A 14951-nucleotide genomic window follows, 5' to 3' on the forward strand; every position below is an offset into this window, starting at 1 on the left:
AGAAAAAAAAAAACTTCCTAATGGTTGAAATGATCCAGCATTCCTCCTCGAGAATCTCTCAGTAAGCATATAGTTAAGACAGTAACTCTTACGACACTAGGTCAAGGAAAATTTTCTTTTTCTATTTTTTAAATGCAATTTATTATTAGAGTAGCAATAATATGGAAAGAGAGGGCTACAGAATGGCAGGAACATATAATTCCAGAATATCCACGGTAATCAGTAGTCAATTTTAGTGCCTAAGGAGAAGTGATTATGCATTATTTATGTGAATAATAAAAGGTAAGACAGCTGATCACAGAAGACTGCTAATTCTTAAGGTGCTTAGTTTCTGCATGTATAAATTGAATAGGTCAGACTGATAAAAACACAATAGTACTGCCTAGCAAGATTTTAAGGAATAATAATTCAGATAAGAAAAATATATCAGCCATAGCAGAGAACTTATTAGCAATGTTAAGTGAAAAAAGGTCAAAAATAAAAAATTTAAAACAACAAATGGACATGGCAAACTCACATTTAGACAAACACATAATAGCAACCAATCAATTATAGGAATCGGAGCAACCAGTTTCATGTCTAGATCTTCATGGAAAATTCTACTTAATGTTAAGTAACATTTTGATCATCATAAGAGGAAGCAAACCTTGTTCAAGAACTGCAAGGATTCCATCTTCTGAACATATCATGACAGGTAATATCTTTGCAGATGCAGTCGAGGTAACACTTGAAGACCGAGAGTGACCATCATACTGGACCTCCCAGACCTCACTCTCTGAGACAGATACTCGTCTTCCATCATGACCTACCCCAGACAGAAGGATTGGTTGCTGTTGATAACGAAGATCCCAGGCAAATATAGTACCAGATGAGCCCCCGACCTTCAAAATAATTAGAGAGATTGCTTGTTAAAATGTATTGCAGAAAACTTTGGAGTTAATTAGAATAAATTCAGTTCAGAAAAATCAATACATAAACAAAACCTACTAGCAGTACCAGTGAAATATTATCTGCGAGGTGCTTTCAGTAAGAGAAGCATGCTTAAGGCAGACATGGACATACTTTGACAGTTCATCTTATACTAACCTTATTTCCAAGACTGACCCAGGTGACTGCATAATTTACAGTGTATGCACAAAACATCTGACACGTGCATATGCATACGCGGTTTGGTCATGCACTGAGCCCACACACGGTCAGCGTAATGGATACTATTTGAAATTGTCTGCATTGGTCCTATCCAGAAGTCATATATAAGTGAACCAAGATATTTAGATAGGTCAAGTGAGAGCAAGATATACCAATGGCCAATCAATATAATCTGGAACCTAAATCTTCTCCTAACCTCTCCCACTCTTCTTATGGCGGCATCAAATAGCAGCATCTGTTCCTGTTCCTTTTCTTTTCTCCACCTTCATTTGCCACTATCAAATCCTCCATCTTTTTCCTATAATGTATGTGTTTGCCCTTGTGGGTTCATTTCCTTCACAGTTCACAGAAATGTGCTAACCATTCTATATATATATTTCACTTTTATAAAGATCTAATGCACATTTGAGATACAGCCACCTGAGTGCCATTAAAAGGTTTTCACATTCCAAAACCTAGCCTTTAATGCTTTTAAAAAAGGACAATTTAAAGTACATTCCAAGACCCTTCATGAATAAAACTTTTTGTATCATATTTGCGCCTTCCAGAAGGTGTAGATGTGCACTTTTCACCACCCATCCTTTTGTGCTATATAGAAAATGAGTCCATCTTGCCTTGAGAAGCAGATTAAAATGAGAAAACAAGCAATTATAACTTAGACGGCTAGGTCTACCTCCTATTCACCTTAATGAGGCAATCAATAATGGTTCAATTTTAAGGAACTGGAAAGGAATTCCAGTTTGGACCTCATATCACACTCAAGCAAAAGTACAAATGCACCAAATTGTGAAAAGCATATCTAAGGGGAAATTTGATAAAAAAAAATCTGCAGATTTCACCTTTGATGGCCTTCAAAAATCAAAACATTTAGTCATTAAAATAAGCTTTGACACGTAAGCTTGTATCTAAAAATTTAATAGCAGAGTGTAAGCCATCTCACCATGCATATATGCTTACGCGATGGATGAATATCTATGGAATGCACTATACCAGTAGCTTTGTCTTGTGCCCTGCATAGGATAATAAACTTAACATATATAGCTAAAAGAATGTACAAATATCACTTGCTTGTAAAAGGTAGAAAATTCAGGTTCAATGGCAAATACAGAATTACTGTAAAATATTGAATAACAGTGTCTGAGTTTATAGTACCAATCCTCGCAGAAAGATAGAGTCATTAGTCCTTTTATTTCATTAACCAGTTGATAAGATACCAAAATAGCAGACAACCCCAAATACTTGGGACATTACAGCCTGTTCTCCTTTTGGTAATAGTATTGACAATACATCAAAATCACTGTGGTTAGTGGTTGCAGTGTGACTCTCTACAATTTTTTTTGGAGAGAACTAGCTCTGCATCTTAACCCTACAAATTTTAAACTGTTTTCTGCTAAAATAGACTATAACATAAATTTTCACTTGAGCATGTGCTATATATCTACATTGTTCCAAATAATCAAACTAAATCGTCAAATCTCAATGCAAACACATTGATTGCATCACAAGGATACAAACCAATGACATCTTGAGCTACGCCATGAGTAATTACAAGTAAAAGAACAAATACACCTAAAAAGGGATTTCTTTGTGTCAGAGAGGTAAACAGCAAGTCTCACCAGTTACACTTTAACTGAGACACCAAACCGCCGGGCTTCCTCTGATCCCACCACTGGACCCCAAACCCCAGACCACCAGTCGCGAACTCCATTGGCGACCCCCACCTAGCCGCGGTGTAGGACACGAGACCCCGGCTATCGTACACCCTCCTATAGTCGAGCCTGGCCTCCCCTATGGCCACCATATTCACCCTCCCGTCCTCCCCTGCGGTGATGCACTCCCTCCCGCCCTCCAGGAGATCGACGGCCGAAACTAGTCCAGCGTGCAGCGATCGATCAGCGATGGAAAGCTCGGAGTCGATGGACCCGTCGACGGGATCGACTAAGAGGACGTGAAGAGAACCGGAGAGGGTAGCGGCGGCGACGGCGAGGTGCTTGTGGGGGGTCGGGGAGGATCGGAGTGCCGATATCCGGGAAGGGGAGGGCCAAGAGGAGCGGACGTGGAGACTCGGCTCATCGATGTTCGCGGAGAGGGGGGAGGTGGCTAGGGTTAAGGAGTGGATCTCAATGGCGGCGGCCGCAGCCGAGGAGCTGGCGTCCGGGTCATGGACGGCGGCGGCAACGAAGCGGTCGAAGGCGGAGACGGCAGAGAGCCATCGGACGGCGTCAATCGACTTCGATTGCGGGAAGCGATGGAAGTACTCGCCGGTTTCCGCCATGACGCCCTCTCTGTTGGGTTCAAAGCTTAACCTGCGAGCATTTTAAGTGGCAGGAGAAATAGTTTTTGTACTCCTTTATGATTTACCCGCTCTGATACCTTCCTTGTGATTCGGTTCTGAGAAATCGAAAACGGTGGGAGGTCGATGCGTCCGTGCCTATTCAATTTCCCGGGCTGGGGGCCCACTAATCACAAGGGAGAGCACGAATCATAACGTTTAATCAGGAACCAGGGCGGATCTACGCAGATCAAGTGCTTTATACTTCGTGTGACGTCTTGGAAACACGGCATCGCACCGCAAGCACCGCGCCCCAACCCTAAAAAGTTGCGTTGGGAAGGGCTTCGCGATTCCCTCTATGCTTCTCTCCGTCGTCTTCTTCCGTATGTAGTTTGCGATGAGGGCGGTAACTGGAACCGTGATCTCCTCGAAGCGTATCTCCCTCTCGAAGGCCTCCGCTGTCGTCTCCCGCTTCGCTGCCAACCAGAACGCCGCCCGCCCGGAGGTGGCAGCTTACGTCCGCCGCACCTCCGCGGCCTTCGACGAGCTCGTCCGCTTCCACCGCGAGATTCGAGCCGCTCGCAAAGGATCAGATATCGAGAAGCCGATCGCGAAGGAGGGGGAGGCGGAGGAGGAGCTGAAGAAGAACAAGAGTAGGAAGAGGAGCAGAGATGAACCCGAATTTGTCAATGACGGAACCCTAAGAGTTGAAGGCTATAAAGAGGTCGAGGATGGAGGTAGAGATCGTCGTGGGGGCGGGGTTGGGAGTGATGGGGAGGGAGAGAAAAAGAAGAGGAGGAAGAAGGCCGATGAGGTAAGGGGCTACATTGCTATAAAGGATGAGAAAGTTCCGGTGAGCAATGGGAATTTGGTGGAACCAGGGAGGGATTATGGAGATGGAGCAGAGTTACGGAAAGATGGGAAGAGAAGAAAGAAGAAGATGAAGGTCGATGTGGGGGAAACAAGCAGTCCTGGCAGGAAAGTTAAGCAAGAACCAGAGCTGGAGGAAGAAAGACATCAGCACAGGAAGAAGAAGGAAAAGGAGAATCGTAAAGGAGATCAGAAAGAGGATATTCCTGCAGGAGTTGTAGATCGAAAACATAGAAAGTCTTTAGATGTTGGAGAAGATTTAGGCGATTTGAAGGATGAACAGCATAAGAAGAAAAAGAAGAAAAATAGACCCCAAGATTAGCAAAGATGTAATCTTCGAGTCACTTCATTGGGGGCTAATTAATAGTTGAATTTAGAAGGCACACAATCATAAATTCGTAATTGTTATCTCATCTGAAATTAAAAGGGGAATTGGACTTTTTGAGTTCTGATTTGATGCATCCAGAACTGCAAGCCTGGAGTGGAGACAGATTAGGTTCCATCATAAGGTAATCTTGACATCACATGCTAGCTTTTTTAATATCTTAGCAATTGTATCATCATAGGACTTGTCTGATGGAATTTTAATCATAATGCTTTTGTCTTGTTACAATCTAGTTTATATTTCAGCTTGCAGTTAACTGTGACTTAAGAGGTTCGTTGCTTGATATGCGCACATAGCCATGTTGGTTCTATATATAGTATGGCTTTCTGGTTAATTTTGCAGTTCATGGTCCTTTTATTGTTCATTATAACCATGTGCTTGAGGGATTCCTTTGGTAGAAAATATTTGAAACGCATAGTGTATGAACAATCTGGTATGTGGTTGTTAGCTTAAAAAATTTGAATTGCATAGAATTTCAATCTTATATCACTATTTGATTGTTAGCTTGCTTCGGGAAGAGAATTTGAATCACCAAAATTAATTCAACATTGTTATAACAAAGCATCTTAAAACTTCCTGGTGTGTATACTATTGACTAAATAGAATATCGTAGTAATTATTCTTCCCCCTTTTAAGAGCATCTTATCTATCTTTGCCATCATAACTCCGTATGGTAGAGATAACTTCCAAATGCCGCTGTCGGTGATCCAAATAGCTCTCGATTTAATAGGATAAGCATTTCATGATACTGTAACTGGATTTTACCTATGAAATTTTAGTTATTGTTTCCTTTTTAATTCAAGTTTTTGTATTCATGGGGTTTTGATGGATATGACTGATTCATGCCAATCAATGGAATCTTAACCTCTTTTTTTAAATATCAGACAATAAGATGAATTTGAAATAGTAGTTAGCATTCTGATCATAAAGCATGATGACTAGAATATGTACGAGTGTGAGATATCAAAAAATATAAAGCATGATGACTACAACATTCTTATCATTAAAGATCCTGATTACCTCTCTAAATAGCATCTAAAGACTCCTTGATCTTACATAAATACTTATAATATCCATGGTTGGATATCCACATATTCTGAAGAATGTCTAGAAACCATAAAACAATTCTTTTGTCTTTGCCCTCTCTTTATGTTCTAATTTATAGCTTTTGAAAAAAAGATTTATCTAGATGCTTTAAGATTATATAACTATGTTTTTCCATGATATTAAATCAGAAACTCCTCTAATCTTGGAAACATCATGGTGCCCTGATTCCTACATCTGGAAAATCCTAGATATATGCCATTGCTGGTTGAAGTTATGCCTGAGCTAGCTGTCTCAGCCAACATGAAGTCTTTGAGCCTACTTGTATTGCCATTGATGATATTTGTGGAACCCTATGGCGGCAGGTCTTAGAATTTCCATTTAGTGTGGCTGTCAACCTTTGTTCTAGCAATTGATAGGTAGCAACTCTTGTGGTCTATTTATATTGATCTCTGTTGCTGAACACTCTGGGATCATATACTCGAGTTCTAAGAATCCCCATGTTATTGTTACCTGATGACCTAATCCGGAAGTTGCTGCCAACTGCCTTTTTCGTAAACACTCCAAATCTTTGGTGTTTCAGAAGTAGTTATTGAATATAGTCGCACAGTGACCGTTGAGTCTTAGCTTTGATGTCATATAGTACTTTACAGCTACTGAAACTTTCTCTATAATGGGGCTTCCTAGCTGCAGCCAGAATAGATTCCACATCTTAGTTGTTTGCTGCACATTGAATGACATGTAACCGACTCTTTAGTCTTCACCTGGTTTTCACTGGTCAGTATATAAACTACAGTGTCAGCCAGTGTGGATTCTCTTCTCTTTTTTCCATTAGATGCCTTTTTAATAAATTGAAAAAAATAATGAAGTCTTTTTTGCTCTTAATTCTTATATTTGAAAAGCATGACTTCCTAAAGTAAATATTTCACTTTGTGGTTTTTTAAAAGGAAATACATCACTGCATAGAAACAAAATTTAAATTATGAACGGATAAAAAGGCCAAGGTTCATTCCAAGGGCCATGAACGGATAACAAGTCAGGTTGCAAAAAGATTACAATCATGGGTTTGTCTTTTAGCAGACTCGATCAATAGCGTGATTATGCAGGAAGAATCATGGGTTGCCTCCAAAATTTAGGTCACGTCGTTTAGAAGCAATGTGTGGTCAGAAGAATTTTATTTTCCCGTCGCGCAAAACATTAGACCGGCAAAGTGCCTTTTCAGCTGCTGACATCCCGGCGCAGGAATCTGTAGCCCCCAAAGTAATTGCAAAGTATAGATAGATGGTGCACAAGACTGCCAACAGAGATAGCATCGTCAAGAGGAACCTGTGACGCTGAAGAACAGTAGACCAACTACCCAACTCAACATGACCTGACGCCTGCTGCTTGGATGGTGATGGCGACAAATTTGTGCTCTGAGACCTCCTATGAGGGGATGACAATGATTCGAGAGCCATCACGGTTTAGATTAATCCGAACCAGTTTAGGCCCGCCCTGAAAGACAAAAAAAACACACGGCGGCCAGACAGAGAGAGAGAGAGAGAGTCGTAAGCAGTATATTTTCAGAACAGCTCTTGGACAAAACATTCAAGAAATGTTGATAAATGGAAGAGGAGAGGATACTTTGCCGTTTACAATTGCATTGCAACAAATAAGATCACATTGTTCTTGACAAAAAGGATAACAAAATCTAGGGTAAAAGATGTAAATTACTAACTTTATATCAGTTTCTAGGAATAACACACAAGGATACATGCAACAATCTTTGCAGTACATGTGAACCTTATTGACTTGAGAATGTAAAAGTTCAAATAGAAAAGACACTTGGATCAGGTGAAAGTTTTGGCATGCTTAATGTTTTTATTAGCGGCCCTCCCTATTGGGTATTTATTTGCATAACAGTTCAATAACACTGCTAGGGAATTGGAAATGTTGATATAGAGACAAAGCTTTTACAGAGACTTGACAATCAAATTGCAGAAAATGAAAGTCTAAATGTAAGTTCATATCTGCTTTTGCCGTATGGATGCTAAAGTTGTATCCTTAGCTAAACATATATCATGGACAATATTAATTTTCTCAGACAAGTGTTTGCTTATTTTAATTCCCGTAAACAGGGAAAGAAGGCATAATAAAAGAGATCTCTATGCTTTGGTGCATTTCATGAATTCTTCAGGCAGAATAGAATAAAAACCAAGTGTTCTACTTCCTGCCAGCTAGCCATCGAGGTACTCGACAGTCTCTCGACTCTCTGTATGATCTTAGCAATGGACGGTCTGCCAAACCTCGACCGAGCCTTGGGTTCAACAGACACCCTCCATGGCATCAGGTTAATAGACAGCTAACCTAGACCTGATCAGTCTTTCACAGCCATGCAAACAAGTTATTTTCCTATTTCAGATATAGCATAATTATATTTTTTATGCTTACAATTGGTATGAGAGCCTAGGTTTTGAGATCAAATGCATTAGATATGTTAATTTATTTATGATGCATAGATTACCTTTATTCTTCAAGAATTATTAAGCAACAATGGTTACCGTCGACCTCGCTACGAATCTACGGCCACGCTAGGCAGCATGGGCACCGCAGTGCATGCAGCCACCGTTCGCGGGCATCACAGTGCTCATGCAACGGCCGATCGCACGCGGGTGGAACCCGTCCATGCGACGGTCGCACGCAGGCAGAGAGCCCCGGCGGTGGCCATGCAGCGGGTAGGCCGCGCCCATGTGACAGCCGCGCGCAAGCAGTGGCAGCCCCACGGCGGTAGCGCTGTGGCGGCAGCGGTCGCGCGTAGGCTAGAACTGCTGCAAGTAGCCACGCACAGGCGACGATAGCCCCACGCATAGGCGGCAACCGCGCACATAGGCAGCCGCGCCGTAGGCAACAGCGGCAGCACCGCACGCATAGGCGATGGCGGCGGCGAAGGCAGATTAGGGTTTTTGGCATAATTACGGTTTTACCCTCGAGGCTAGCGTTTTACAAAATTATAGTTTTGCCCTTTGCAAATTTCGTAATTTCAATTTATGTTTTGTCAACGTATTTATAGTTTTACCCTCGGGTCTAATTTATGCCAAATGATAGTTTTGTCATTCATAAATCACATATTTTCAATTTATATCTTTTCAAATATTTACGATTTTATCAAAATTGAGAAATTTAGTTTATATTCTCAATTATAAAATTGATAAATATGATTTATTATAACTATGATTAATTTTAATCATGAATATATTTTTGATTATTTGATTGGATTTAATTTTGATTTAAAAAAATTATAAATTTAGTATTAATGTTCAATAATTATTATTGTTATTTATTGTTGAATTGCTTAGCAGTAATGTTTAATAATTATTATTGTTATTTATTATTAAACTATTTAGCATTAATATTTAATAATTATTATTGTTATTTTATTATTGAACTGTTTAGCAAAAATTAAAGAAATTAATGAATATTATTTGTAATTTATCTCGTTAAGTTTTATCTGACTAATAGCTGGCAAAGTGGTCTAGGATAATAGACTTTTGTGATATGAATTATAATAAAAGTTTTATCATTTATAGAATATTTTATATTTTATTTTATATTATTGCATTAGTCTTGTAACCATCAAAGTGATCTGGACTAATGACTTATAAAATAATATTAAGGAATTAGTCCTAAATGATATTAAGGAAATAATATTCATAATGGCATATATAATTATAAGATTTAGATAATCCCAAAGGAAAATCTAATTCAAATAATTATATGATGGGGTAGGATGATACTGTTTTGGATATCCTTGCAGTTTAGGGTTGTATACCCAAAGGTAATAACACTATTCTATAAGGATAGTATCAGTCTTCCATAAATATTCTTGAGTGAACACTAGATATGTCAATATTTCACCCAAAGGTGTAATATAGATGATATCAATAGTTCATCAATTTTTGACAAACTCAAAGCATTAATGTTGTTCTATATTTTTTGCAATGGTACTTCCGCATTTATATTCTTATGCATCTAGTTTCCCTATACTATCTAGATCAAATTATTTAGAATGGTTAGAGCATGTGCAATTCACACTAGGTGTATTAGATCTTGATTTAGTATTACTTGTTGAAAAGCCTACAGACTTGACTGATGAAAGTACTATAGAACAAGTTAATAAAATTAAAGCTTGGGAAAGATCTGATAGACTTAGTTTAATGTTCATAAGAATGATAATTGCAAATAACATAAAGATTTCATTATCGATTGCAACTAGCACAAAAAAATATTTAAAGGTTATTAAAGATAAATTTAAATCTGCTGATAAGTTATTGGCTAGCACATTAATAAAAGAATTAACTACGGCTCAGTATGATGACACTCGAGGAATTCAGGATCACATCCTCAATATGATTGACAAAGCTGCAAAACTAAAAACATTAGGCATGAATGTTGATGAGTCTTTCCTCGTGCAATTTATTCTCAATTCTCTTCCTTCTCAGTTTAACTCATTCAAGATTCACTACAATATAAATAAGGATAAGTGGGACTTGAATGAGTTGACTAGCATGTGTGTTCAGGAAGAATTGATATTAAGGCAGAAAAGTTCATATAATGTCATGACTACTACTCAAGGAGCTGGTAATAAGAAAAGAAAATGGAAGCATTATCAATCAAAGAAATTTACCGGGTTTGGAAATGTTAAACGGACTAATGGAAAGAAAATCTTTACTGTAAAGTGCTTCTTTTGTGGCAAAAAAGACACATGAAGAAGGACTGCATTAAACGCAAGACTTGGTTCGAAAAGAAATGTATTAACTCGACCTTTGTATGTTTCGAATCAAACATTACAAAAGTTCCCACTTGGTGGATTGATTCTAAGTGCTTCAACTCATGTTACAAATAACATGCAGGGATTTCTTTCAATTCGGAAACCAAAAGAACATGAAAAATTCATCATTATGGGAAATTATCGTCTACGCTTAGAGACGGGTCACTTGATGGATGTTATTGACACATGTTATGTCCCTATAATTTCTAAAAAATTAGTTTCTTTTTCTAGAATTGATGAGTTAGAATATTATCTTTCTTTTGGTAGTAGCAAACTCAACATATTTTATAATTCAATAAAAGTTGGTTTTGGAGTTCTGTGTGATGGTTTGTACAGAATTAATTTGGATCTTGAGTTTGCAAAGACATTAATGACCCTACAATCAAGTGTTGGATTGAAACGTAGTTTCAATAATGAAAGATCTTCTATATTGTAGCATAGACGATTGAGGCAAATCTCCAAGGAAAGAATTGAAAGATTAATGAAGGATAATATTTTAGAACATTTAGACTTCACTGATTTTGATGTTTGTATAGATTGCATTAAGGGAAAACAAACTAAACATATAAAGAAAAATGCCACAAGAAGTAAAGAACTCCTTGAGATTATTCATACTAATATCCACGGAACATTCCATATTCCTTGTTTTAGTGGAGAAAAATATTTTATCACATTTATAGATGATATGTCCTGATATGGTTATGTTTATCTAATACATAAAAAGTCTCAAGTCGTTGATACTCTTGAAGTATACATAAGTGAGGTTGAGAGATAATTAGATAGAAAAGTTAAAATTATCAGATCTGACAAAGGTGATGAATTTTATGGCAAATATGATGGATCTGGTCAAACTATTGGTCATTTTGCTATATTCCTAGAACAACGGGGCATTTGTGCTCAATATGCCTTACCAGGTGTGTTACAGCAGAACCGTGTTGCTGAAAGGCGAAATCATACTCTGATGGATATGGTTAGGAGCATGATAAGTTATTCTTCTGTACCTGAGTCGATGTGGGGTGAAGCTCTCAGGATAACTATGTACATCTTGAATAGGGTTCCTAGTAAATCAGTTTCAACGACTCCATTTGAGTTATGGACTGGTAGAAAGCCTAGTCTAATACATTTATATATTTAGGGGTCTCCTGCAAAGATAAGAGTAGTCTAAGACATATACATATTTGGGGATATCCTGTAGAGATAGAGTATTCAATCCACATGAAAAGAAAATTGGATCCAAAAACTATTTCAAGATATTTTATTGGTTATCCAGAAAAATCCAAGGGATACAGATTTTATTGCCCTAATCATAGTATAAGAATAGTTGAATCTGATAATACAAAATTCCTAGAAAATGACGAAATTAATGGGAGTGAAAAATCTTGAAGGGTTAATTTTGATGTCGAGGAGATTCAGGTTAATTCTCTCATATTCTCTCCTATTCGAAATATTGTTGTTCCTCAAATCAATGAGAGTATTGATGAGGGTGAACAACAAAATAACATCGAAGAACTCTCACATGATGTTGATGTCGCCACTGATGATCTTATAGAAAAAATGGTATGATGCAATGAAAGAATAGTTAAAATCAATGGTCCAGAATGGTATCTGGGATCTCGTTGAATTGCCCAATAATTGTAAAAGAGTCGGTTGTAAATGATTCTTTAAGACAAAACGCGACTCAATAAGCAATATCGAATGATATAAAGTCAAACTAGGGGCCAAGGGTTTTTCTCAAAAGGAAGGCATCGACTATAATGAGACTTTCTCCAATTTCAAAAAAAGACTCATTAAGAATCGTCATGGCATTAGTAGCTTATTATGATCTTGAGTTGATGGACGTGAAAATAACATTTCTGAATGGGGATCTGGATAAGGAAATCTATATGGAACAACCTGAAGGATTCATTGAAAAGGGAAAAGAAAATTGGGCTTGTAAACTTAAGAAATCTATTTATGGCCTTAAACAAGCTTCTAGACAATGGTATATAAAATTTCATAATACCATTACTTCCTTCGAATTTAAGGAAAACATTGTTGATCGGTGTATATATATGAAGGTAAGTGAGAGCAAGTTTATTATATTGGTCTTATATGTGGATGATATTTTACTTGCCAGTAGTGATCTTGGTTTATTGCACGAAACCAATATATTTCTCAACAAGAACTTTAAGATGGTTGATATGAATGAGACAGCTTGTGTTATTAGCATTGAGATATTCAGGGATAGATCTCAAGGATTATTATGATTGTCTCAAAAAGAATATATTGATCGTATCTTGGAAAATTTTAATATGCAGCTTTGCTCAGCCAATGATGTACCTATTACTAGAGGTGAAAAATTCAATCAAAACTAGTGCCTAAGAAATGACTTAGAAAATAATTAAATGAAAAATATTCCTTATGGGTGCGCAGTTGGAAGTCTATTATATGCTCAAACCTGTACAAGACCATATATCAGTTTTGTAGTTGCAATGTTGGGAAGATACCAAAGCAACCCAAGAATGGAACATTGAAAACCTGCAAAGAAAGTAATTAGATATCTACAATGGACGAAAGATTATATGCTCACATATAGGAGATCAGATCAGCTTGAAGTGATAGAATATTCAGATGCTGATTTTGCAAATTGCTTCGACAATAGGAAGTCCACTTTAGGATTTATATTTATGTTAGCTGATGGGGCAATTTCTTGAAAAAGTGCAAAGCAATCGCTTATTGCATCATCAATAATGGAAGCTGAATTTATGGCATGCTTTGAGGCCACAAATCAAGCTTTATAGTTGTAAAATTTCATATCGGGACTTGGTATGATCGACTTAATTGCTAGGCCGCTGACGATATTTTGTGATAACACTATAGCAGTTTTCTTCTCTAAGAAGACAAATACTTAGTGGTATGATTACTAATCCATTGACAAAAGCCTTACATTGTAAAATATTCAAAGAACATGTTTTTAGAATGGGCTTGTGAGCAAGTCATAAAGGATATGGTAATGTATGTTTATGTGGATGCTATTATTAACATTCTTCTTGCTTAATTAAAATTATATGTTTCTGCTATCCTGTTTACATTTATGTTAAATGTAATAACATGATTGTCTTGACAAGACAAATTACAAGGGTCATTATGGACTATATTAGAAAAAACTAATAATATTATAGTACATAGAAAGGAGTATAACATTGATGAAATACAACCGCTATAACTCGCATTGATAGTTGGACTTAATATAGTATTATTATGTTTATTGGACTTATTGGCTTATTTTAAAACATGGCCATGTATAAAATGCTTTTTAAAATTCCTTAGAATCCAATTAGGTAAAATTATATTCAAACAAATTTTGTTTTCTTTATTTTAATTTTGAATATCTCTTTTATATCTTATCAATGGGCCAAGTGGGAGAATGTTAGGTTTTTGTGGCCCTTTTATAATTGGATAAGATATATAATATAACTAATTGGGTTCCGTTAAAATATTTTAGCCAATAGAATAGAAGCCCACTTACGGAATGATTCCTTGAAAGATAACCTTGATGGGAGGAAATCTCCTGAGATCTTATCGTAGACCTTCTGCTCTCGCCTATAAAAGGACAAGACCTTTAGGGGGTCGAGAGAATGTTGACGTGTTAGCACGTATACACGTACAGACGCACCTCTCCATTGGGGATTTCTGTTTTTCTCCTCAACTCTCTCCCCAAAACCCTCTCCCCCAAAATCCATCAATCTTAGTGGGTCCTGTGAAAGGATATGAAGAGATGAGAAAGGATCTACTCCTTGCATATTCTGTAGCGATCTTGGATTAAAGACAGTGTCAATCTTGGATTAAAGACGGTGCTTAGCAGATCAAACGGGATCTCTAAATAGATGGCATCGAAAGGTACGCATCGTAATAATTAGATCTATGCATTTGATTCCAATCCTAGAATAAAAGTTATTTCCACATTTCAGATATAGCATAATTACATATTTTTATGCTTACAATTGGTATCAGAGCTTATGTTTTGAGATCAAATGCATTAGATCTGTTAATTTAATTATTATGATGCGTATCTTTCGATGCCATTTGTTCAGAGATCATGTTTGATCTGTTAAGCACCATCTTTGATCCAAACACCATCTTTAATCCAAGATCGATACCGTCTCTAAGCCAAGATCGCTGTAGAATATACAATGAGTAGATCCTTTCTCCTCTTTTCCCATCCTTTCACAGGACCCACTAAGATTGATGAATTTTAGGGGAGACGGTTTTGGGGAGAGAGTTGAGGAGAAAAACAGAAATCCCTCAATGGAGAGGTGCGTCTGTACATGTATACGTGCTAACGTACCAACGCTCTCTCAACCCCCTAGAGGTCCTGTCCTTTTATAGGCGAAAGCAGAGGGTCTACGATAAGATCTCAGGAGATTTCCTCTCATCAAGGTTAT

General features: G+C 37.4%; 2 protein-coding genes across 3 annotated transcripts in view; one reads left to right on the forward strand and one right to left on the reverse strand.

The window, feature by feature from the left end:
• LOC135584198 (nuclear pore complex protein NUP43-like) overlaps positions 1 to 3529 on the reverse strand; it is a 4581-nt gene extending 1052 nt beyond the window's left edge. The window contains exons 1-3 of one of the 2 annotated variants that reach the window (XM_065144570.1): positions 2766 to 3521; positions 2090 to 2159; positions 647 to 881 (exon numbers count right to left, since the gene is read on the reverse strand). In XM_065144570.1, the coding sequence (XP_065000642.1) occupies positions 647 to 881; positions 2090 to 2159; positions 2766 to 3424 (964 nt within the window). In that variant the 5' untranslated portion in view covers positions 3425 to 3521. Of the gene's footprint in view, positions 1 to 646; positions 882 to 2089; positions 2160 to 2765 lie in introns of both variants that reach the window. The other variant, XM_065144572.1, reaches the window with a different exon arrangement.
• A 136-nt stretch (positions 3530 to 3665) lies between these two features.
• LOC103973866 (uncharacterized) lies at positions 3666 to 6346 on the forward strand. The gene is made up of 2 exons (XM_018821611.2): positions 3666 to 4800; positions 5912 to 6346. The coding sequence occupies exon 1, from the start codon at positions 3819 to 3821 to the stop codon at positions 4611 to 4613; it is 795 nt and encodes a 264-aa protein (XP_018677156.2). The 5' UTR covers positions 3666 to 3818; the 3' UTR covers positions 4614 to 4800; positions 5912 to 6346.
• Positions 6347 to 14951: the final 8605 nt, after the last annotated feature.

Source organism: Musa acuminata, chromosome BXJ3-3, assembly GCF_036884655.1.
Source record: "Musa acuminata AAA Group cultivar baxijiao chromosome BXJ3-3, Cavendish_Baxijiao_AAA, whole genome shotgun sequence".
In the NCBI taxonomy this organism is placed as follows: Eukaryota; Viridiplantae; Streptophyta; class Magnoliopsida; order Zingiberales; family Musaceae; genus Musa; species Musa acuminata.